The sequence below is a fragment of the Onychostruthus taczanowskii genome, unplaced genomic scaffold (genome assembly GCF_017590055.1).
Source record: "Onychostruthus taczanowskii isolate IOZ18803 unplaced genomic scaffold, ASM1759005v1 scaffold16, whole genome shotgun sequence".
NCBI lineage: Eukaryota > Metazoa > Chordata > Aves > Passeriformes > Passeridae > Onychostruthus > Onychostruthus taczanowskii.
The window spans coordinates 6,272,742-6,298,987 of NW_024498795.1; the positions used below are offsets into that span (position 1 = coordinate 6,272,742).

At 40.9% G+C, this 26,246-nt stretch overlaps 2 protein-coding genes across 2 annotated transcripts in view; both read right to left on the bottom strand.

Moving 5' to 3' along the window:
• ANKRD12 (ankyrin repeat domain 12) overlaps positions 1 to 5,611 on the bottom strand; it is a 59,063-nt gene extending 53,452 nt beyond the window's left edge. The window contains exon 1 of the mRNA XM_041399264.1: positions 5,347 to 5,611. The gene's annotated coding sequence lies outside the window, so the exon portion shown is untranslated. The remainder of the gene's footprint in view (positions 1 to 5,346) is intronic.
• Positions 5,612 to 11,376: 5,765 nt separating this feature from the next.
• NDUFV2 (NADH:ubiquinone oxidoreductase core subunit V2) lies at positions 11,377 to 23,586 on the bottom strand. The gene is made up of 8 exons (XM_041399267.1): positions 23,424 to 23,586; positions 22,300 to 22,362; positions 16,514 to 16,576; positions 16,311 to 16,427; positions 14,547 to 14,715; positions 13,248 to 13,357; positions 12,467 to 12,543; positions 11,377 to 11,531 (listed from the first exon to the last, which is right to left on the bottom strand). Exons 1-8 carry the CDS (start codon positions 23,463 to 23,465, stop codon positions 11,438 to 11,440), a joined length of 735 nt encoding a protein of 244 aa, XP_041255201.1. The 5' UTR covers positions 23,466 to 23,586; the 3' UTR covers positions 11,377 to 11,437.
• Between the last annotated feature and the right edge of the window lie 2,660 nt (positions 23,587 to 26,246).

Sequence of the window (26,246 nt, forward strand, 5' to 3'; positions counted from 1 at the left end):
CTGCACAGTTTAGCTTAATATGATACACTCTTTAAACTACATGGAGAAGTGGAGTTGTAAACGTCAGGCTGGATCTACAGGTTATTACTTAAAGACGTAGCTAAATAAATATTTTTCAATTAAGAAAGATTATTGCATATGCAGAACCTACCAGAATAAAACTTAAAGGCCTCTTTATCAGTGCTTTGACAAACGTAAGATAAGCAAACCTACTGCCAAACAATTTTCAACTCCTTCCACAGGAATCTACTTTCCCTCTGGAAATCTACAGATGTCCAAGACAAGAGATTTCATAACTATGCCATATGTTATTACTAGAACCTCAGTAATTTCTATTTAAATCTTCATAAACTAATGACAATTTGTCCATCTAAAACCAAGAAAACTTATCCACAGCACTACCAGAAAGAACATGACTTAAAACACACACAAAGGCCCTTCCCAGGCTAAGAACAGATGAACTGCCAACACCTACTCACAGCCCCTCTGTTATAGCAGGATTCAGGACAGGTAAAGCAGGTAGCTGGAGTGTTACCATTCACAAGAAGAATCTAAAGCAGTAGATGCAGGACAGAAAGCAATCTTGGCTTACTCATGGGTTCCCAAAGGGGTAACAGAGGTTTTTGTCATGGCTAAATCGTGAAGACGTGCAACATATTCAACAGGCTTTATTGCCACCTCTTGGCCATCACCAAATCTCGCAAAAATAACAACAAAATCATCTGTCAGCTCCCTTACCAAAATAATCTTTCTTCAGGGGAAAAGAGATAGCAAGGGAACAGATGGAGTGGAAACAGAGAACAAGCAGAATACCGTTTGCAGACAAGTATAACTATTTAGGGCTGTAAAACTACAGTGACTACTGCAGTTGACTTTCATTGAAGTTTTACTGTGTCATCTGGAGAATCAAAAGGACTGGAAAGCAAAGTACCAGTTAGTTTCAAGACAAAAACCAGGATTTTGTTTTATTTGTTTAAAAAAGGTAAAATGGGTGTCAAGACATCTCTTTCTTCTTGAAGTCAAAAGATGACTAGATTAGCATTACCCACACATGAAAGAGAGTAACACTAATGAAAGGCCCATTTTCCCTTCATTATTAAACTAATAGTAAGAACCCAGATTAGTAGATTGCTGAAGAGTACAGAGCACCACAGAAAGTTGGTTTCTCTCGGTTAATTGTTTGTTGCACACAATATTGAAGGAAACAAACAAGAGGAAGACATTCCCATGAACCAGCTAAGAAAGTTATCTAGCCAACAGAGCTTGAAAGGTTTGATAGCCAGATATCTCTTAAGTAGAAGTAATACAAAAGGCTTGGAAAGAGAAGGGAAACCATAGGAAATGTCTTTACACACAAGCTCATTTCTGCTGTCATCAAACAATGGAACTTTTTAAGACCTACCACAGAACACTTGGAAATGTGTAAGGGTTATTTGGGGTTTGTTGCACTGAATACATTCTGAAGCCCAGAGAGGAGGGGAGGGGAAAAAGTGCTTTCTACCTCTGATGCTTTCCAGCCTCATGAATGTAAGATATAAGGCAAGGAAAGAGTTGTTCCAATACTCTCTGTCTCCAGCAAGCTACTCAAGGGTAGAAAGCAGATGACCAAAGAAGAAAAGATCTAAAGTTTTCCTCCTCAGAGTGCATTTTTAGTTTTTGCCTCTAATATAGCCCCTAATTCTGTCTCTAATGTTGCTAATGGCTTTTCTTAACATAAACCAGTGTGAAACCAACCCACTTGTGACATTATCACTACCTAGAGCACTCTGTGTAGAAGCCATGGAACCGAGGAGCATTTATTCATATGTTGCTTGCGAAAGACAAAAGCAGTTGCAGCAGACATAAGGATCCTCCATCAGATCCAGGGAAATAATCTAAAATAAACTAAGGCAAAGTCATACTTTCAAGGGTTTCATGTCTCTACATGAATATTTAGTCTTTAAGCAAGGTGGCAATAAAGGTCCTCAACTGCCTCTGTAAGCTTACAGAAGAACTTTTAAGACTTTTCTGTGTTCTGGAATAATAATGAACTGACAAAAAAAAAAAAAAAGCCCTAAAGATGTTAGCAGAGCTCTGACTTCTGTTATTCTGTTAATAAAATCATTCAGTGTAATAACACAAAATGCAAGACTGAGTTTGTGCTAATATTTATTTCATACCATCTGTCACTAGAGTCTAATGATGTAGTTAAAAAATAGTTTGATAGGATTTGGAGACTAAATGACCAATCAACATTTATAAAAATCCATCTGCAAGAGAACACAGAAAAGAAGAAACACCAAACAGACATGCCCAGCGCCCATCACTCCACCACTTTGTAAGGTAAGATCCAAAAAATGTCAAAAGTAGGCTGTTCTGAGTGTGTATATTAACAGTGTGGTAGCAGGTTAATCATTATGTACTTTGTGATCAATAGTTTTTTCCAGTTTTAAAGAGGACCAACTGCACTAGTCTCTCAGGCAATTTCATCAGCCTAAGATGGTCTAAACATGGTAAACCAGCTCAACAAATACAATTTGTTTTCCTGCCTGTATGCCTAATGCTGAGGATGAAGTTGTAGCTCAGTCATTTCTACATGCCCATATTTCCAATAAAAGGATATCTAGGACCTTGCACCTAGTTAAGTTAAAGCTGCAACAGCTTATGGAGTTTCTAGCAATTTAAACAGACACCTAAGGGTTCAAAGAAACTATTTTTTGAGAATGACTGGTGACCACTGATTTGTAAACATAGATATTCAACTTCCAGTGTATGCTTTTATTCCTATGGTTAAGTGGTATCATAGCAGTACCTCCTGCAACTAATGTCAAGCAAACACAGAACCTTCACACAAGCACTCGTTTAGCCTGCTTATTAAAAGACCCCTTCCTCTAAGAAGTCACCAATTGTGCAAGCCTGTTGGAAGAAACTGCACACAGACTTCAGTTTGTGGCATGGGGCTTGCTTTCTTACACAACTTCTGTCCTAAGCTTTAATGTCTGTAGTATTCTGAGTTCACAAACAATTTTGAATAATCCTCTGGGTGGGAGAAGAACACACAAAGAGATGGCAATAGAAAGGCAGAAATATTTATATTTGAAAGACTGAGCTGTCATCTTTGTGAAAGAACCAAAGGCTCTCTGATCAACTGCCCACACTCAGTGATTACTACAGAAATGCCAGGAAATAGGAAAAGGGACTCACACACCACACACTGAAAAACTGACTTTGCCACAAGAAAGCCATCATGGTCCTCTGGGTGCCAAGAAAAACATTGGTACTCCTTGACATTTTAGCTTGCAAAACACATACAGAAAGCAGAACAATTAAGGGGAAGATGGAGCGTAAAAAGACACAGTCAATGGGTTCACCATTACCTTCCCAGAGAAATATTCTGCTGTATCTCAAGCCCTACAATTTTATTTGAACAGAGCATTTCTCAAGCTTTCAGAGAAACCTACTAAATCCACAGAGGGTGAGATTAAGCTCCCAGCTGATCAAGTCACAAGGTCAGCAGGGAGTCTGAATTTCCACCTCAGAGAATGAAGAAAAGCAATAGATACCCAACACCTGCACAAACCTCAAATAAAAAGAACAGCTGAAATACCTTGACATCTCAGATAATGCTGAAGATCTGTTGCTCTGGGGACTTTACCCAGCGAACTATAGCAAAGGATTACTGCAGAACAAGGAAAAGAAAGCACAGGCTCCTTGCAGCTTCACAGCACCTGCACAGCAGCTCACCATGTGCCTACCTACAGTAACCAAGACTAGAGGACAGCCAAGATACCACCAACTTGCATACTGAAAACACCCACACCCTTGCTGTTTCAAAATTAGAGAGAAGGAAGTGCCCCCAACCCCCAAATCATGGCTTGTCAATAATTTGTCAAAATGAATTATTTTAATAATAGTTAATAATTTCTTATAGATCTGATGATCTCACCCTTTCCTAGCATTCCAAAATTAGACATTTTTTTCCTGGAACCTAAGTATATTTGGACTGCTCCACATCTGTCCAATAGCTTTTTGTTCCTGAGCATCACCACTCACTCACTTACTTTTCTCCATTAAAGATTTGTTTTATCCCATCAGTTACCTTGGAATTCAGGGGCATAATATTCCCTTTCTTCCATATCAAATGGGCTGCAGAAGAAAGGCGTGGAACACAGTGACAGTGTCCAGGCAATTTCCACATGAGCTCTACCTGATAATACCAATATTAAATAATAATACTGATATTGGAATGTGCTGTTCAGGGAGGTGGTGGAATCAATGCTTCAGGAGGTGTTTAAAGAAAGACAGGACACAGCACTTAGTGCCATGGTCTACTTGCCATGATAGTGTTTGGTCACAGGTTGGACTCAAAAATCTCAGAGATCTTTTACAACCTAATCGATTCTATAATACCGCAAAATATTATTTTTATTTGGGAGTTTAAAGTAAAAAAAAAAAAACAAACCAAAAACAAAAAAACAAAAAACACCACAAAAAAAACCCCCACCACAACAGAATCCTTTAATTTCTTATTGCATACACAGCCTTTAGAGGGAAAAAAGACAAAAAAAAACCAAAAAAAAAAAAAAAAAAACCAAACCAAAAAAACCCTCCACCAAAACAAAAATCCCAAGCAAACAGGACCGAATATTATCAGTGGTACCTCGAGAGTCTGACAGGAACTAGAATGAAGAACTGAGCCTGGCATTCTCTCATTCCTTGCCCTTCCTTTGTTGCCTGCTGTCACCTGTGCAGCGCGAGTTGCCGCGCTTCATCCACATCGGCGGCTGCCTGGCGCTGGCAGGGAAGGCAGGGAACGCGTTATCCTGCCGAGCTGCCAGGCAGCCTCGGCGGGGCCGGCACCGACGGAGCAACTCCCGAGGCCGCAGGGAGCAGCCGAAATTCCCGACACGGAGGCGGGGCGTGTGTGTTATGTGCGTGTGTGTCTGTGTGCTATGTGTGTGTACACTGCCATGCCGCGCTCGGCACCCGCGCCCCGCTCGCCCGTGCCGCCTCACTCACTCCCTTCCCCGCACGTTCCCGGCCCTGCCTCCCGCGGCAACCTCCCGCAGGCGGCGGGCCCCTCACGCCGGGCGGCGGGGCAGGGGCCAGGCTCGGCGGGCCAGGCGGTGACAGCGGCGGCCATGGCCCCCGCCGCGGCGCTGACGGGCTGACAGCGCGGCCGGACGGAGCAGGGCGGGAGGCGCGGTGCCCGCTGCCCGGGGGGACACGGCGGCAGCGCTGACACCGCCGAGGCGGGCACCGGGTGGGCGCTCCCCGGGCTCGGGGACAAGGGGGCGGCACCCCGCGGGCACCGGGTGGGGCCGGGGGTCCCCGCCGCGCGCCGGGAAGGTGCGCTCCAGTCCTTACCTTCTCCCGGGAGCACGGCAGCGGGACGCGTCCTCCTCCTCCTGCTGCTGTCTGTGGACGGCGCGGCCGCGGGGAATCGGGCAGGGCAGCGAGTGCCGCCCGCAGCGCTCAGGGGCTGAGGCTCAGCCGCGGCTCCGGGGATCGCAAACACCCCGCCCGCCCTTTTTTCTTTCTTTCTTTCCTTCCTTCTTTTTTCCTTCCTTCCTTTCTTTCTTTCCTTCACCTTCCTTCCTCCCTTCCTTCTCTCCCCGTCTACTCCCTTCTTCCCTCTCTCCCTCCCTCCTTTCCTCACACCCCGCGCCGCCGCTCGGCTCCCCCCGCCCCCCTCCCAGCGGCGCTCCCATTGGCCGCGCGCCGCCCACGTGGGCCTCGCGCAGGGCACGGGACGCGGGCGAGCGGTGCCGCTGCCAACGACTGAGCGCTCGGGGCGAGGTGGGCAGCGCACCGCTTCTCGCCATTCCCAGTGCCGTCCCCATCCCGAAGGAGACGGGCGGGAACGCCCGCAGGGCGACGGGAAATAACGGGTTCGCGGGATGCCACACACGGACGGGGCTGGGACGAGGACTAGGGCGCGAGCATTGCGCATGCGCGTCGGGGGTGGTTGCGGGGGGGCAGCCGCGCATCCTCTTGGGCTGCGGCCGCTGGAACCTTCTGGAAATGGCGGCGGCGGCAGCTCCGGCTGGTCACGGGGCGAGGTGGCGGACGAGAGCTTTTCCGGTCCGTGCCGCGGGACGGGAGCCGACCTACAGCCACCAGCGCGCCCCGCTTGGCCTCGCCCTGTCCTGCCGCTGCCGCCCCCTCCCCGGGGAGGGGTTTTTCCGGCGGTGATGGCGCAGTGAGTTTTGACTGTCGGGCGCTGTGCGCGTGCGCGGCGGGCGCTGCCCCTCCCGTTGCGTCCTGTGTTGTCTCCCGTCACCGGGTGCTAGCGGGTACGGAGGGACTGCGGCTAAAGGCCCCGCAGTTTTTGGGAGAAGCCCCCGGACGCAGGTGCGTGTGGCGCGGTGCCGGAAAGCCCGGGGTGGCCGTTCGCTTTCGCCAAAGGCTGTGGGATGCAGATCCCGCCGCGCCTGGGGGTCTGGTCAGTGCTGCGTCCCCCACCCCCCACTCAGGCACAATTCCTATCCTCCCGCCTCTGCAGGACAAGACAACTTCTAGGTTTCCAAACTGGTTTTTTGGGGGCTTTTTGCTTGTACAAATGAGCCAGACGACATATAAAGACATGTAAGGGGTTACGGAGTTGACTGACGATGTAGCCGTAGTTGTAGCCGTGGAAGGGGGTCATTCATCTGCACTCGTGAAAGGTTTTGCATCTGCTTGTGACAAGAGTAGTATGTGGCAGGACTTAAGGAGCACGTCCGGTGCTGTACTCGTGGGTTCTCGAGGAATGCTCTCCAGATCGCTTCTGGGAGGTGCTGGAGGGCTGCCGGGTGTATTTTAACAAGGCAGCTAAACAAAGGCCTTTAGCATAGTTTTAATTGCTGTGGTCACTGCTATTGGATTGCTTTAATCTATTACTGGGTAGAAATTCTTTAATACTTCTTATTAATCAGAAAAGTGGTTTTTTTTCAGTATGAAACGATAACTTTTATTGAGGACACCTATTGTGTGGACTTGCCATTTATTCTGATCCCCCCCATGATGTACCAGCATGAATAAAGGAGAGCATCAAAAATCTCTCATATTCCCATGTTCCACATTTTACTGTTCAGACAAACTTCTCTTGTTTGCTTTCACAATCTTCCTGTACAAATGCTGGTACGGATAATTTGTGTTGTAAAGCAACTGCCTTCACTTTAATTTGATTAATTGGTTAGTGTACAGTGCGTACTGTCTGGTGGCCAGGAACAACTCTCAGCTGAGTGACCATGTCACAAAGGGAGTTGACTTCATATTCTTTTGTGTTTGGTTGATGGCAGAGGCTATCTCTAGAAGTGGAAAACTCATTGAGTAGCAGACAGCCTATGGAATGTCAGCATAAATGGAGCAAGAGCAGTTTGCAAAGGCAGAATATTTTTTTTTTCCATAGTATTATATGTGGATCCACACTGTAAAAGCAGGCTACAGGTGTGGCCTGCTTTGTGGTGCTGCATTTTGGTCCTTGTGCATGAGTAGTGTGGAGTTCCAGTTTGGTGTGTGTTAGGTGTTCATAACCAGCACTGAGGTAATGGGAAAGGATTCTCATGAGCAAGCAGATGTTATGATCTGATAATAATATCTGTCAGTAACTGGAAAAAATACTGTTCCTTAAGCTGTTTGTAAAACTACTGTTTGGACTAGTGAAAAGCATCAGTCAGTTGACCACTAGTTGCTGCCCCTACATTTGTTTCTTGCCCTTGTTTGCAGCAGCCCCTCCCTGTTACGTCTAGCACAGCTGCAAGATGCTTTTGTAGCTGCATGGTGTTGGTGTGCATAGGACTTCCCTTGATCTGCCCTCCCGTCCTGTGTCACCAGCCCTGTGAACTGCTGGTGTTAGGACAAACAGGTCCTAAGGTCATCTGGTTGAACTGTGTCATTCAGTCTAGTAACTGAAGGACTGAAAATTTCAGACTGCAGTACCAAAATCTGCCGTAAGAACTCACAGGATGCCACACAGGTGAGAGCACGTGCACCAGCCTCTAGGAGGTAACTGGCAGGTCAGCCCGTGGGGCCAGCAGACATCCTGCACAGGTGGAATGGGATTTCACTGCTTCTCCCTATTTAATGACAGGACACTGTTCCAGATAACATTTTTCTGGCAGTGTGTGGTGGTCATGGAAATCCTTTCTGTTATCCAACATCACACACTTCACTGGGTATGTTGAATTTCCCATTACTCCACACTTCCTTTTGTCTTCACCAAAGGAAAAAATTGTCATCTCCCACTCTTGCAGTCCAGCGGATTCTTTTGGTGTCTTGTGCTTCTGTGTCTTAAATCACATTTCCTTTCTCAAGACTACCTGTTTTAAAATCTTCTCAAGGCAGTCTTTTTTTTCCCTTCCCCACTTTCTTCTTTATCTTCCACTTTTAGAGATTTAATATAGTATGTGACTTTACTTTTTGCCTCATTCAGGAGAGGCAAACAAGACCACTAGTCTTTTTTTTTTCCTTCCCCACTTTCTTTTACTTCTTTATCTTCCACTTTTAGAGATTTAATATAGTATGTGACTTTACTTTTTGCCTCATTCAGGAGAGGCAAACAAGACCACTGAAAACACAGAATCAGTTCTTTTGGTGCTGCAGTAAGTTTCAGGAATGTGTGGACTGATGCAGTAGTTGACTCATTTTTTGCTTAACTCACCACCCAGTACTCTATCCAGGATATTAACTGCTTGATTGAAACAGTAGAATTGCAATTGTCTTTATCTGACAGGTTAGTGCTACTGCCTAGAATAAATATTAGTGACCCTCTGCTATTGAGGAAAATGACAATTCTGTCCTGTCAATATTTGTTACCAAAAATGCCCTACTTCAAATGTATATACTAAAATATACATTTTTAATACTAGTAAAAGCAAGCACAAGGTATTATCTACAGCTATTGAAAAACAAAACAGAACTGGGATGCATCAATTCTGGCACTATCCTGAAACTCTTTCATAATGATCACCTTGCTAATTCTCGTCGCAATCCTGCATAAGTTACCATTCTGAAAATAATTTATTGTATAAACAGCTACATGTAACAAATAATGTAAAATATGTATTTCTACTTGAGATGTTTGAAATGTTCAAATTTCAACAAAACCTGAAATAACGCAAGATGTGATTTTTTTTTTTTTAACCATTTAATACAATGATTGCCCATACTTTTTTGAGGAGAAACCAGGACTATAAAGCCTCATATAATTGATTAATGAATGAAGAGGGTAAGATGGGAGAGAAAAGTAATAGTTATTTTCTTATTTGTCTACAATCATTTGATAGTCCTGTAGTTGCCCTCCAGTACTCAGTTTAAAGAGTGATGTATCAGATTTGTGCCGTGCAGTAGGGATAATGTAAATTATCCTAGTCAAGTGATTGGCAGATTCTCACATGTTGCATCAAAATGACTGACAGCTTGTTTGTGCAACATCACTAACAATCTCCAAAATATGGGAACTGTGGAGGTCCATGTTCTGCTCCTGAGACAGACATCAAAATTGTCATGTGTAGATTGAATAAATTAGGGAGAAAAGTGGGATAAGGCTACAAATTCTGTGTGGCTTTAAAAATGAGTGGAGTCTGGCATTCTGGAGCTTTGTTTTTGTATAGTTGGATGTTTCAACCTTGGCAGGTCCAAAACTGTTTCCCTTCAACACAATTATGCAATCCCATGGGATTTCACTGTTACATACAAAACCATGAATAACTGTAGCACAGTATATTTCCACAATGCAGGCAACATCCTCACTTGTATTCAACATATACTTCAAAGGTTAGAATAAGGTAAGGTTGTATGAACTAGAATACAGCTTTGCTGTTAAAATGGAACAAACAGTGTAGTCAGACTGGAATACAAAAATGAATCTGTCTTTGCATCAAGATGTGAGATGCTGTCTGCTTCATGTCTCTAGAGAAGTGCCACATAGTGCCAGATGCCTGGCCTGCTACAAGGCCTGAGGCTATTACAAACATGGAGTGACCTTTCAGAAGAGCATTCAGAGACTTGAAATGAGATAAGATTTCAATCCGTGTACTATTTCCTCCTGTGCCTTATGTTCTGTACTACTTCTACACAAGATTTTTCTTCTGCTTGTTTGGAAACTGCTTCACTCATGAGTTGTATGTATTTATTGAATTTTCTTTTCCATTTGTATGCAATTCTATTATTTCATTTTATAAATATATTAATATGGAAGAGATAGCAAGTTTCTCGTACAAATTATTTACAGATATATTATCTTCCCAGAACTACCAACAGCAATACTGCTTTTTTTATGGTGTGTGAAGGAACTTCACAGAGCATGTTGAAATAAAGGTGGTGCATGAATAGACTTCATGAGATAGCCATTTTGCAGGTAATCTTAGAAACACAATTTAACTCCGAAGAGGGAGAATAGTTTGGTGAAGTACTATTAATCAGATTATCAAAACAAAGTAAACATAATACAGAATAAAATTATAAATGATACAGTTCATTTATCTTCATCTATCTTGTCAATTGTAATACAAATACAAGTTCCATGGCAGATTTGAGAAGAGACAGACATAATATAGTCTCAAGATGACTGATATGTCCACATTTCCTAATTTGCATGGAAATGTATGTTGGTATAGCTAAAGCATTTGCCCAGTTTTACAAGTACAGGTATGCAGTCAAGTTTTAAAAAAATTATCTTCATCTTTTGTATATTCAAAGAAATTCCTCAATTTCACACAGATTAGTTCTTGAAAGTAGCTGGTGCATAGTAGTAAGGTCAAAGAAGGATCTGTGAATCAAAGATCCAGTGTCAGATATTATTACCCTTAAGCACATGTTGAACTGTTCTGATCTATTCTATCTTTCCCCAACTCCATGCCTTGTCTGTACTAAATAAACTTACAAAGGAAGTTAGTTGGTTTGGTTGCTATTAATTCTTTTAGTAGAGTACTACTGGTCTTTGGGACTTTACATTTTTCCTCATTACAGAATGATACTAAGAAGAATTAAGCTTTTAAGAAGAACCACTTCTAACTGAAGCTACGCGATTTTATGTACAACACGGCTCAGATAACCTTTCTTGTTTGTGTTTGTTTGATTATAAATTGCCAATAAAAGTAACATGATGAAGTTTTGTCAGATAATGTCCTTTCAGTTTGGTTCCTTGTCTGTTTGCTTGATTTGTAATTTAGATTTGTTGCTTCTGAACTAAACATTGAAAGAATTTTCAAGGACAGATCAAAAGATGCAACTTTTCATCTCTCGTTGACTGTAAGTGGACACTTTCAGGGAGTCACTTTATACAGTCTATAGAATCACTTTTCTTACAGTCTGGAATTATGATTAGACTGTGGTGTAGATAAAAGCACAGTAAGTTAGATAGTCTAACTGCTGGGGTTTTTTAAAAAACCAAAACATTAGAATGTACATAACTTTACTGAGATTGAAGATACTTTATTCTTTTCAGACAGTTCATCTTATATTACAAAAATCTTTAGAGGTCATCTCGAACTCCAAAACCTGGTCCTTTGGGTGGTTCAGTCAGGGAAGTAAGGCCACCAGCTGGCTCACAAGAAAAACGTCCACTCCTGAAAAACAAAAGCAGTTTATTCATTGCTAATATTGATAACAACTCAGATTCTGTTTAATCATTGGATAGAAGACAGTCACAAATCTGACTTAAGGATGAAGCCACTATTTTTTGTTTTGTTCTTCCCATTCAACCATCAGAAAAAGTGTGATGTAGCTGTTAACTTCCCATTCAACCTTCAGAAAAAGTGTGATGTAGCTGTTAAAGTGAAAGGATTCCAAATCCAAGTAGTGACAAAAAAAATTCATAACTGAAATGCAAGCTAGGACCACTTGTTTTCTTTTATATTCACGTATAGGTTTGCCAGGCACCATCAAATTTTATCAATCACAGTTTTTTTATAGGTGCTTCCCTGTGTTTTTTTGAAACTGTAACTGTTTTAAAATTACTGTTCTTGTATTCAAAACATCTTTACAGAAACAATAGGAATAGGTAACACCCGTGTTTATTAATTTCCCCACTGACACAAACTTGGTGGGCTAACAAAGAACAGCGGGAAGTAACAGAAAAGTTCAGCAGTCTCTAGCCAACTTACAATCTTTGGGTTTTATCAGAAATCAGAAAAAACCAACAAACCAGCCAACCAACAGGAATTTGTTGGTTTAAATGATCTAGACAAAAATTCCAACAGGTGACATCATTCACCTATTAAGTACTAAGACAAATCAGAATTCATGTTTGCACATTCCATGTTCCTCTGGTCAGTCATCAAGAACATGCAAATTCTCAGTTCTTTCCAGTTTGTTTTGGCTTTGAATGCATGCACTTCTGTTCAGTAAATTAAGGAATGCTTTTTAGCTGTAGGCTGTGAACTCAAATCGCTGGAAAAATAATTTAGTTTCTCAGAAGAATCACCCTTTGTGTAGGTGACCAATACTAAAATTTATAAATACAGGCAATTCTATATTATAGCTTATTATAAAGATAGCATACCTTGGGCCTGGTTTGGGAACTTTGCCAGCCTTTAGCTCATCAATTATGTCTTCAATATCTTTGGGTGTCAAATCTTCCTGTAAAACAAAAAATTAAATCATTGACAAAACTGAGTCATCAGTTACTCAAAATGCAGCAACTTCAAATTTATCAGATCAGCGTGACTCTAGCACAGGTAATTTTCATCCTATCCATTAACACACACAGTAGTTTAAAGAATGAGGAAAACAGAAAAGTTTACTGTCATTTTAATGTTGAGACTTTATTTCATGTGTAGTTGCAGAAATCTGTTAAAACAAACAATGTTGATGCAGGCCAAGGGTTTGTGTTTTCAGCTTCCTGATATTAGGGAGCTGGTCTCTGCCTACCCACTACACATATGCCATGACACATAATATGTCATGCAGAATGGTGTTGGCTGCAGCAAAAAAAAATTTGGGTACAGTTCAAGACAGCACTTACTGAATTAGTCCATACTTTCTAACAGACTGCTTTAAAATGCTTTCAAAAGCTTATCAAATACCTATTTAAAAATTCCAGATTTACAGGCAGACCACAAGCAGAAAAATGCATCCTAGACAGTGACTGAAATGAAAAATACACTGATACAAATGAAGTGTTCTAGCAAGAGGCCAAGAAACTAAAAGATGCTGTAGGAAATGAGTTCTTCCTGTTAATAGGAATTGGAAAACTGACCACAACTTCACAGTCTGGAACAACTGGAAAATACAGGTAAGCCAGCAAAGAAGTTAAATCTTTTAAAAGGGAATGCAGTACTTACATAGTAATTGTCATTGATTTGTACCATTGGTGCATTCACACAAGCACCTAAACATTCCACTTCTATCAGCGTGAAGAGTTTATCAGGTGTTGTTTCCCCAACTTTAATACCTAAACCAATAAATTAATTAGGCTCAGCAATGGTTATGAACAAGAGTAATAAAGCATGAATCATTGCATTACTTGTAGTTGGGCCTTAAAAGCATTTGCAAAGTTAAACCCCCTTAAATGACTCCAAAATTATTCCATTAAACAGAAGTTTCTAATAAACCGTTAAGTCAATTTTCAGCTACATTTTTGAGACCTTGTTTACAGGTATGAATCATTGAAAAATAACCATGAAATGACAATTCTAAGAAACACAACAGATCTACTCAAGAACATTTTTAGTAATCAGTACAATAAAATGGAAAAATAGGGACACACAGCTTTTACGTGCTGATAGGAAATGCAGTAATATACAGTGTTGAATATTCCCAAATTAACCAACATCCAAACATTGTTAGCTACAAACTGATAAACAACTTGCAAGTTTTTACACAAAAGATGATTTACTGAACCGTATACATACTTAGCATCCATGGCATGTTACTGTTCTACTGCTAGAGATACAGACCTTCCCCAGAGGTGAGTTAGTCCAAGTAACATCTCAAGAGTCTAATTTCTACAAAATACTCCATGGAAGGAAGAATACTGAAAAGCTGTTTTCCTCCATTTAGGAAGGAGTTGGAAATAATGGAAGTTGTAAGTAAGGCCTGTCTCAGTAGAAACCACAGAATCATTCTTACTGCTTTGATTTCTCAAGCTGAGAGTTTCAGTAGAAATTAAGCTATCTATGCAGTAACAAGACATTTCATCTAAATATGCTTTTTTCAGACAAAAGAGTATATGAAATAACAGATAATTGGCAGCTGTTCTGTAGCTCTTATCACCCACTCTTAGAAAAAGTTAACACAGCTTTTTGTAAAGGGGAAGAGTTGTTAGTTGCTGATCTTACCCTCTCTTCTCCCTATAACCACCCAAAAAGGAGGAAAAAAACCCAACCTACAAACAAAACCCCTGAGTACTCCTTGCATCCCATGATGCACCATTCTCAATTGACTTTTCCCATGGAAAATTCAAAAATTATGTTAACATCACGTTATCATCCAGAGGGACCTTGACAAGACAAAGAGGTGGGTCCGTGTGAACTTTATGAAGCTGAACAAGGCCCATTTTCCACGATATCAATAATTTTACTTCAGTATCATTAAACAAAGGTAAAAAAATATAAGAAGTAAATTAGAAATTTGCGTCATACCAAGTTTCTTCTTAATGGCTTCTAAAATGCTGTCAGAGTCTCGCAGCATGCATGGCGTGGTGGTGCAGACCTGGATGTGGTATTTCCCAACAGGTTTGCGATTGTACATGGTGTAGAAGGTTGCTACTTCATAGACTCTCATGGGAGGCATGTCTAAAACTTCAGCGACCTGTGACAGGCGAAACCACGCTATATTGAATTCTCAGAGGGCAGCAGTAAAGGCATTTAGCAAACCATTTCAGTGAAGGCACCTGTCCTGTCTGCAGTAACAGGTAAGTAGGAGGGTGGGGGTGGGTATCAAAGGACAAATGTATTCCAAGTGCCAAGACTGGACACCTGAGTTCTCCGACTGGCATCACCCTGCTTGAGCACAAACTCCGCTAAGCTGTGGATCAGCACAGCGAGGAGCTGAGTCAGCTCCCCTCCAGCATCTCTTGTCAGACACAAGGGGATGTGAGGAGTCAGCTGGGTTTGGCCTTTCCTTGTCAGCTCCAGCTCACACTGCACTTGGGCTGTGTCAGTGAACCAACCTGTACAAGCCTGCTCACACTAATCCATGGAAGCCTTTTGGTAAGGAATACTTGTAAGCTGGTACTGTGCTTATCTAATTCACACAGAGCAGGTCTCCCTCGGGTTCTGTGACACACCAGGGCTACATCTGCAGATTCCTGTCTCAGCTAATAAGTAGGGAGTGGAGTATGATCTCCATGGAGCCAGTTCTAGTGCAAGTATCCCTGATCTCATTAACATGGAACCCTGGCAAACTGCTCAAGTTGAGAACTGGCTCTGGTTTCAATAGTGTAACTGTTTTACGTTCCAGTTTCTCTAGCAGGCAAATAACAAATCATGGAAAATACTTGTTCTCTTAAAAGCCTTAAGATCGTTTTAAACGTAGTATCAATCTCAAACTTAAAAAAACTAATATACACTGCCAGAATTAATGGAGCTTTGAGGCTTTATGTTATGCTGTAGAAACTGTAGCAGACATAAATTGCCTTTCTTTAAATGCTCATTCACCTCCTTCAATCATTCCTCTAATGCTCACAATCTTCACCTTAAATTGAATTTAAAACTTTACACTTTAAAATTGATGGTATGCCAGATGGTAACACATAGTACAACAGATTTATTCATATGAATATAAACCAGATTTTTTTATTTCTTGGTATTTGGTTACTGTCATGCAGCCTCTCACTTTAGAGCAGCGTAGTTATTTGCCTGGTTATTTTGAAACAATTTAATAATTAACCTGACAAGTCTTCCGGGCACTTGCTGTGAGGTTACTCAACACTCCTGACATCTACTACACTAACACTGCTCTGCAGAGTCCTTACAGATCTAGAGATTAAGTATAATCCAGGCAATGTGTGAAATTCCATTTATCTGGGAGCAAGAAAACTCCACTGACATTACCTTTTTTTCTTCCCCCACATTCAGCAGTGAACAAAATCAAGTCTCTGCCCCTAATTCTATGATCGCTCTGGGAGAAGAGCCTATCTGAATAGGTTTTACCTAATTTTTTATTTGTTCTGCCTGTAGTTTTTAGCAATGGGCTGATATTATATAAACAGAGCCCTGAGTTTTTCTGCGTTAGTTTTCCCTTGTAATTTTAAAAATGTAGTCTCATAGGGAATTCTCACAATTCTGCACACCACATATAAATTCCCATGTTAGTAAGCTTTCATTAATTAATGTTAATATTCTAGTAAGATATTGAAAGAAAACAATAAAATCATGCTTGAAAGAAAATCAAGTACTAAATACCTTGTTCATAGCTGATATGGGCAGCCATCCATGCTGTCTTTGGGCCAAATCCAGTACTGCCATGACAGCTGCAGACTTGTGTCCCTCTGGGTAGTTGTTTATGATCGCTTCTATTCGCTTGTTAAAGGGAAAGAAGGAAAACAAATCAGTACTGCTCTAAACACAAAGTCTGTGTATTGAACTTTTTTTTTTTGTCTACATACCTTTAGGTTTTCAGGTGTGAACTCAAATGGAGTATTTGGATTGTTTTCAGGACTATCTCTATGCTTCAGGAAAAGAAGAAAAATGTGTAAAAATGGGTTATTAGAAAATTATTCAGGACACATTTACTGCTGTAAAATACCTTCTCATTACACAGTTGCAGTTGAGCTGCTTGAATAAAAACTATGTATTCCACATAAAAATGTCATAGTACTAAAGTGATTACATATATTTGGGAAAGTTATCAAAAATATTGATATTGATCTTAAAAATCATAACCTATTCCCATTACTTCCTATTAAAGAAATTATTTACTGAGAAATACATGAAATTATATATTGAGAAAATGTATGGTGTTATTAAAATACGTATTTTTTACACTGTTAATACAGTTTGATAATTATGTTCAAATTTACAATAGGAAGAGTAAGAACGCTCTGGTTAATACCTTAATAAACAAGAGACTAAAACAACAGTTCATTTTTCCCTTTACCATGAAACATTAATTTTAAAAAAGCTCCACAATTCATCAAGAAGTTTGCTGTAGAATTAAAACATTTGCACATTCAAACACATTATTAATCCATTTCAATATATTATTGTGATTTGTAATGGATTTCAACATTTTCATTTTATATACAATTCAGAATCAAAATGCAAGAAGCAGAATTTTGAATTAGTATTTCCAAAATAAGATATTCTAACAAGTTATTTTTAAGGTGGTCTTCTAGGGAAACATCAAATTTTCATTATTTCTTCTATATTCAGAAAATGCAAATTTGGAGGTCTTGAAAAAAGTAACATTTTCCTGTAGTCAAATCTTAGTTCTAACTAAAATCCTTTTCCACCAGAAAATGTTCCTGCACAGAATTTTTAGCTGTCTCTAAGCAGCTCGTTTGGGTTTCCTTTAAATACCTATAGCTAAGTTTAACTTCATACAGTTTTCAAATTGAGGAAATTTCAAATCAAAGGGAAAGTTTGTGGGAAAATACAAGCTATACCTGAGGCTTGATGTTAAAAGTAATCCACAACTAGCCAATAATAAAAGCTTTAGAAGTGTATTTAGAATAAAGAAGCCCCCTTGACTGACATCCACCTGGATCATTTCCTCCAGCAACGGAGGGTGATTTTGCAGTTGCCACACTACACCCTCCTTACAAAGCAGCAAAGGATTTAATGAAAACCTCAGCATTGCCAGAACACCTGCATACTGAAGTGAAGTATGTATCACCAGTGAAGAACTTAGAACATGTGTGGTCCACAGCTATTCTCAGATTTAGAAATTTTAATATGGAAATATTGCAAGGGAAATACTTCAATTACATCTGTTGGTCTGTCCAGGGATTGCCTTTGCTTATCCTGTCTATATCCCAAAGCTGACAATATGACTGCCACCATCAGTCTGAAGCATTGTGCCCTCACCACAGTTTCATATCCAGTATAAAACTACCCTGGATAAATAGTTCACCAAGGACGACTTTCCTATAAGAACAGGAATTACAGAAAGATGAATGATGCCCTTTGAACACACTAATATTTTATTTAGTGTTAATTTCTTGCTTATTGTGTGGTTTACAACATAAAAGACCTTTTAGGAACACAATTCCCATTATTTTGCACTGACCCTTCTAGATAAAGGATTTGATGACCCATATTTAGTCTTGGTGAGTGTTTTCTACCAATGTTATTGGTAGAAAAAGAGTAAAAAAAGCTCTCAAAAAGAGGCTTATGGAGAGAAGACTGACTGGAAATACTGTACAACTTTTATTATTTTTTCCCTTACAAACCTTTCCATGTCTCAGCTGCACAGATCAATTCCACAATTCATGGTATTTCCAAAACTTAGCTTTTCCTTCTCAAATCTGCAAGCCTATTTTGCTATTATTTTGCCTTCCATAGCTATGTGATAGTTAGCAATTGTACTTTGTTTTTGGCAAATGCTTTTGCAAATAAATGTATTTGATTTATACAAATTTCCCTCTTTGTCTGGAGCAGCTGTTCTTTTCAGTGTATCATCTCTAAACAGATATCCTTAAATGCCCTACATGTAAAGAGGAAAAATAAAGACTTTATACTGGAAAATACAGGTGTAGCTGTAGCAAGGTTTCATGATACATTGTAAAGGCTATAGCAGAGGTGAGCAATAAATAAGTCATGCCACCTTTTATATATTCCCTTTTCCTGAAAGGGCTTCATATGGAAAGTTTGATAGTTTTCATCAAGAGCTTACACAGTTCTAGGACTCCTGAGCAGTTAGGAATTTATATGTTCTCTAGTCTTATATTTGTCTGACAATGTGCCATTTATCTGATACTCGCATACACTGACATGCTCCTAAATGACATGGGTGCATTTCCATGGTTTTTCAGGATACAGATTGTAGAGAGCAAGATCAGAAATAAGAACACAGTGCTGGAAAGAGTACTATTTTAAATTACAGAGTGGTTGAAGTTGGAAGGAACCTCTGGAAGTCATCTGGGTCAAACTCCCCTGCTGAAGCAGGGACACCCAGAGCTGCTTGCCCAGTACTGTGTCCAGATGGCTTCTTCTGAATCTATCCAATAACGGAGACTCCACAACCTCTGTGGGCAACCTGTGCCAGTGCTCTGTCACCCTCATAGTGAAAAAGTGTTTCCTGATGTTCTCTGAGGTCACTGCCTCTGGCCTTGTCACCTGGCACCACTGAAATGAGCCTGGCTCTGTCCTCCTTGCACCCTCCCCCCATGTAAGTCTTTTCCCAAGTCTCTTCTCATGCTCCCCCATGCATGAGAAGAGTCATAAGTGAAGTTTTCATTCCACTCATACGTTGATTTTATCGCATTTATTCCCAAAGTCATAAGTGAAGTTTTCATTCCACTCATACGTTGATTTTATCGCATTTATATTGCAGAAACAGAGCCTATTTAAGTAGGAACACCTTCACTGCAAAGGCTACCCAGCCACAGATGCCAGTGCACTCCCATGGAAGCCACTAAGGCTGCTCAATGGTCACCTCATATTCCTTTTGCTACACCGACCTGGGCCATTTTATTATTATGCTTTCTTTTTTCCCAGTGATCCAATCATCTGTCTTTCTGAAACAGAAAATTACTACAGAGTACTGAAGAATTACAACAGAATAGTTAGAATAATTTAGTTTCCATGTATACTGCAGAAACACTGGCTTGCAACTTGACCTATGCCCTATGGTAAACACCAGTCCAAAGCACTGTAAACCAAAATGAGAGAACTGGGTGGTCTGCAGGGGCGATGTTTAGGGCAACAACCTGTTCAGAATCCATATCAAATCAGCACTGAAAAAACATGCATTACTTCTCCTCTACAGGGAAAGTACCCTACATTCTCTACTCCAACAGAACTCTAAGATATAAACCCCTCTTTAAGAATGGTGGAAGTGGTCTCAAACACAAGTATCTCACGGACCAACTTCACAAGTAACTAAAACTCAAATACAGCAATTCTTCAGCCTTTGGTGCTGAACCCCCTGTGCAGCCCTATGACAAAGGCCACATCAGGGCTGTCGATGTGTTAAGGAAACTCAGTCCATGTACTGAAAACACTAAAGTACAAGAGCTAAGTTTTAGCTGATAAGAAGGCTAAAATCAGGTAAAAGTCAAGTATAAAGAATGCATGTTTCAATGAAGAAAGGTAATCATAATAAATGTGTCTGGAATCAGGCCTTCCCTAGCCATCAGAATGTAGAGATTTGGAGCATCACACTTAGATTTCTATGGGCAAACAATCTGCCTAATTTTGTACTTGATATCCTCTCACTGGAAGTGTAATGTAGCTGCCTGTGATGGCACTTAGAGCCTTTCTCTCAATCATTAAATTCAACTTTCTGGGTGTTTCAGAATACAAAGGTATTTCAGCAGAAGTTCTCTTATGTCTTTGTGTTTCTGCTAATATGTAACATGTTTGCAAAGGGAAGCACAGCCATGCAAATCAGAAATGCCTTTTAATACTAGATTTTATGACAACCAGGTCCCTTGATAGCTTGTCCTCTGCTGTTACAACACAAATACACTGTATGCATTTACCTTCCTCACGTACAGATTTTATACATGAAAAGTGCAAGAAGCAGCAGCAATAAGCTTTGTAAAACAAACCCATGACACTTGTGTGTAAACTGACATACTAAGACAACCACCATAACAGGTTTGAATTATTCTCAGTCCTGCACAAGCAGTTTTTAAACACACTTTTGACACTTCTGCTTGTAATTAAAAAAAACAAAAACAACCCTTTAAATTTTTTTTTCCTCTACAGAAATCCAGGGGAAGTCCAATTTTCTGACTGTATTTGCATATGAACACCTGGTGTTGATGAAAAGAATGTCTTTGTCTCAACCCAGCAGGACAAATTTCCCTTGAAATATGCCATTTCAAGTAGCATCTGTAATTCAGTTAGGGCAAACAATTAAACACACATACAGTGACATCCAACTGTCTTCTTCCCATTACCTTTTACTTCAGAGAAGAACAAATATTACCTTATCAAAAAACAACAGCTGATAAAAAAAACCAACAAGGAAAAAACCAAACCCACATAGAACCAAGCTCTTATGCTCCTTTAGCAAAAACTCTGCTGCGGAATAAGTCATCAGTGATGCTATAAAATAAACATCTGCAAAGCACTCTGCTTTTCTACTTGCCTTTCTTTGTTACCAGGCTCCCCCCTCCAGCAAATAATTTTAACAATTACATAGATCTTGAATTGACAAAGCTATCTAGCTTCAAATGTCAGATATAACAGCCAAAGGTGCCATTAGGGTGCCAAAGACATCTTTTGCCTGTCTTCACCAACCTCCAACTACCCTTGAAGTTTCCTAAACTTGCCAGATTACAGCATTTCCTCTATTCCTTGAACACCAGCTCTCACCCTGTAAATCACCAATTCCTGCTCAGATTTCTGGAAAAGTACACAAAGCATATAATACTGAGATCCTATTAACTTCATTTTATGGTTAAAGCTGTAGAGACAGCTGCAGAAAGGAAATAACAACAACGTGTCCAAAAATCCTGAGCACCTGTTTTCAACAGTGGTCAACTCTCTAGTAAAGGGCTGATTTTTACCAAGTGTTGGGAAAATGCCAAATTATTCAGCTGGTAAACTGCAGACCAGCTAAAGCTCTGAATGGAGCAGAATGGGAGAAAATGCACACTCTGTTGAGATGCTTCAGGTTCTCTTCAGAGGTAGACAGACAACACAGCTGCTTTACACACTTAAATTCAAGGGCTTTTTACTTTTTGCAATTACTACTACTGTTTATGCCTTTTATGACAGTGCTTAATGGCCTCAATTACAACTCATTGTACAACTTGCTCTATCACACAGAACATGAACAAGAACTGTACTTTTCAACTCCTGTAAACACAGCTAGGACCTGAGCCCATGGGTAATTCTGCAGCAAATTTCAGAAAGCAAGAAACTGCACCTGCAAAAAGTTTAATGAGATTGAATTACAAACTCAAATAAATAAAGGAAATAAGAACTGGTTTATAATGAAATAAAGTTTAAGCAAATCTCATCTGCAATCACATACAAATTACGGAGCATTTTCACTATATAAGGCAAGAAACACAAGAGACAAAAACTAAAATAAAATATAAAATAAAACTCCATTACAACTCTAATAGAAGGTTCTACATAAAAAACCCTCTTCTTTATAAATGCCAGTAGGTTTCTATAGCAAAGTTCTGCCCATCAGAAGCTTTTAGGCAGATTTGGAACAGCACATGCCAAACTCTTCTGACCCATCCCCCTTAGAGTAAAGCAGATTATTTACCACAAATAAGGCTCCAGTGGCATTGCGCTCTGCTGTTCCATGCAAGTATCGGATCTGTCTTGCCTACAAGCAAAGTACAGTGTTAACAATGCACATACTGCTAGTGGCTGCTTTCAGAACCAGCCTGATTTCCATTCTAATTGTAAGCCATCAATTCTACTGCTATCACTAATCATTTAAAATAAGTCAAGAAGATATTATTGAGTACTATTAGGAGAGCAAATCTCTCGACTCCTGCCTTGACCAGCTGAAACAATGCAGAAATTAAAGGACTGAACTCTGCTACTGCTTAATTAAAGTGCCTCGAACACAAATTCTCATCCAACATTTAATGAAGAATTTCCCAATTTGTGACTTTACATAGCATCTGATATAAACTCTGCAGAAACCATTACTGCTACTGAAGTTCTCCAGTAAGCATTTGCATGCTTCTTCAGCTTTTATCAAAGGAAATGCTGAGAACTCTTTTGTGTTTACATTTGCACAGGAGGGCAAATGTAAACACAAAGCTGAAGAATGAACAGAACACAGACCCATACGCAAGTTCTGTTCAACTCTTCTCTGTACTCTCTGACATGCCAGAACAAATCAAGATTTCTAGATTCTGGCCGGTATTAGTAAGATTCTATAATTTTACCCCAAGTATTTAGTCTATTAAAAATTATTTTTATATTAAATTGCATTTATTTTTATACTTAACTCTTGAGCAATTTTGAGCTTTCTTAAAGTAGAATCACAGAACGGTTTAGGGTGGAAGGGACCTAAAGATCATGTCTTTCCAATCCCCTGCCATGGGCGGGGGCACCTTCCACCAGACCAGGCTGCTCAGAGTCCCATCCAACCCGGCCCCGAACGCTCCCAGGGATGGGACAGGTCACATGACAGGGACAGGCTGCCACCATCCAGTGACACTACACTGCGGGCGCACCTGCGTGACCCGCTGCTAGAAAGACTGAGCCGACCAGGCCGTCTTTGCAGAAGAGCGGGGACAGCGGGTCCGCGGTCCACAGACCGGGATTCCAGGCACCGACCACCCTCAGGCCCCCTTCCCCCGCCCCGCCGCGGCCTCCCGGCTGGCCCGCGGCCTCTCCGACTCCCGGCCGGCGGTGGCACGGAGCCCTTACCGAGCGTGCGGCCGCGGCGCGCAGGGCAGCGCACAGGAGCATGGCGGCGGCGGCGGCGATCCCCGCTCCCGCTGCTCTTCCTTGTCCCGATCCCTCTCCTTGAGGCCCGGGCTCGCCCTCCGCCGCGCCGCGCCAAGGAGACGCGCAGCGCGCATGCGCCGGGGCGCGCCCGCAGCGCGCGTGCCCGCTCTGGAAGCGGAGGCTGTCCCGGCTGTCCCGGCCCGCCGAAACGGGCCTGGGCCGCCAGGAAACCCGCCTCAGGGGTGCCTGGGGGTGTCCGCGGGAGTTCCAGCCTCTCGTGGCGCGCACCAGCCTGGAGAAAACAGATTCCTTCGGAAACAAGAGCTGTAACAGCGGAAAATGGCAGGGAACTAGTGAGGGTTTTTTCAGCCCTGTGTGTCCTACCTTCCTACCCACTTGTTTGGGGTTTTAATATTTGGACTGCTTGCACCTATGTTTTGTCCTCCTTTAGGAGAAACAATAAACGCTGATTGTAAGGATTCTCGTATGACACCATAATCCAAGTGCTGGAACACAGAATCACAGAATGGTTTGGGTTGGAAAGGAGCTTAAACATCATCTGGTTCCAGCCCCTGACATGGGCAAGGACACCTCCCACTGGGGCAGGCTGCTCGGAGCCCCATCCAGCTGGGCTGGAGCACAGGTGGGAATGACGCATCCGCAATTTATCTGGGCTAGATGTGAGTAACAGGCGCTTCCTTAGGTGCAGCTGGTTCTTAGGAGCGTGGCTCACAGGTCCATCCTTGTGCAGAGCCTTGATCGTTCAGGCTTCGTGATGAGGAGTGCAAATGTACCCTTTTCACTGTCAAATAAATTCACGTTTTTCGAATAGCAGCCAAGGAGGAAGTCTTTTATTCCAATGAGTACTCAGCATTCCAGATTGGCAAAGCATGGCCTGATGTTCCAGCATCTCTTACCGTATTCTCCTTCTGTCTGAGGAGGAATCTCCCCTGTAGTCCTCACCTATTTACCCTGGCTTTCAGTGGGGCAGCCTTATTAATTTTGTGAATTTCATACTGAAAATCTATCCACGCGCATTTTATTTTTTTACTAAAACTCTGATGATTTGCGAGTTGACACTGAGTATCAATTACTTTTAATAAGTACACAGCAGAACAAAAATTCAGCTTTCCTTACAGTGTTTTCCTTCATCCAAAGCATTAACTTCTTTTTCACCTGCTTACTTATGTTGAGAGACCCTCTTTTGTTTTGTATAAACTTTTAAAAAGGCAGGATTAACTACGCTACGGCAAACTGAATTGTATTAAAAAGATTTCATGATTATGGTATGAATTTTTACTGATGAAATGATCCATCAGGGCACTTGCTGGGACAAAAGGCCAGGTTACCGAGAACCACGGTGGCCAGGCCGTGTAAGTGCACCTGAAAAAGGAAAGGTTTCCTGTAAAGAAACTTGTGTGTATGGGAGACAAGTGCCATTGTCCATCTCAACAGACAGCTCTAGGGAAAACCCAAAACACTAAACATTGCATGTATTAGGACATTTTAAGATATTTATATACCTACAGGGATATGTACATATGTGCACAAATATGCTTGGGAGCTGTTGGTGTAATTTATGTCCTTTTAGCAGAATACTTTTCATTTGCACTGGGGATCAGGAAGGATGTGGTACTAGCTCTGACTAGATTACTGCCCTTTACATTGGGGTTCACTGTAGTCAGTGGTTGTGTTCCTGCTGCTTATTCATCATTTCCTCAATGCTGACAGATATCATCAGCATTTGTAATTTACGTTCTGCTACCAGTATTTGATATTTTCATTGATTTGTTTTTACTGTTTACTTGCTCATAAACCTAATTTTTTCACTTGCAATCAAATAATTAATTTCTGTGTTGTTGTATTTCTTTATTAGTATGCATTATGCACAATAATTGCTTTCAGGCTTTTGACTTAAATGTAAATAATAGTAGGGATATTTAATGGCTGTTACATTACTCTCCATTTTGAAATACAAAAATAAACAAAACAGCTTTCATTAATCTTTAATCCATTATTCATGTATACATGTGCAGGCATTCACTGTATATTTTCTGACATTCAAAAGTAGTATTTTCAGCCACAGCAGTACAAGTAATATTAACCAATCATACCTGAAAATGTTAGCTTTCTATTATTTTAGAATCATAGAATCTTAGCATGGTTAGAAGAGACCTTGATCATCTAGTTCTAACCCCCCTTCAATGAGCAGAAACACCTTTCACTTGGCTGGGTTGCTCAGAGCCCCATCCAACCTGGCCTGGAACACCTCCAGGGGTGGGGAATCCACAAATACATGCTCTAACATTAAGTAATATAAATAGTATGTAATTTTCAGTGTGGGGACTGTGAATGCTGGCAAGCCATTTGAAGAGATTCTTTTCAAAGCAAGTCATCTGGAGAGAACCTAAAATCTATCAAATGGCATCAGAGGCTTTTTATCCCAATAAATACCTAATGAGCTCTGCTGTCAACTATATTTTCTCAAAAGAGAAAAAAATAAAGGGTATTAAGATCTATTTGGTCTTTCAAAAAAATTTTTTTTTTTAAACATTAGTATGTTTGTATTTAACCAGTACAGAGATCTATTTTAGGAAGTGTCAAAACACAGGGGACAAACACAAGAGATCATATTAAATAATTAAGACCATAAAACATTGGAAAACAAAATATTCTCAGTTCCAATCTCCATTCTGCTGTGCCTTACTGAAAACTGACCATTATACCCAGGAGTGTTTCAGATTAAAACTTTGATAGATCAGCTTTAATTAATAAAAAAATTATACGTACTAAGAGAAAAAT

Bases quoted from the DNA above. Each gene is read 5' to 3' on its own strand.
- NDUFV2 (XM_041399267.1), bottom strand. From the start codon at position 23,465: ATGCTCCTGTGCGCTGCCCTGCGCGCCGCGGCCGCACGCTCG. The intron at 16,428-16,513 runs GTATGTAGACAA...CCCTTTAACAAG, and splicing joins TCACACCTGAAAACCTAAAG to CGAATAGAAGCGATCATAAA. The intron at 11,532-12,466 runs GTATGCTATCTT...TTTGTTTTTCAG, and splicing joins GTTCCCAAACCAGGCCCAAG to GAGTGGACGTTTTTCTTGTG.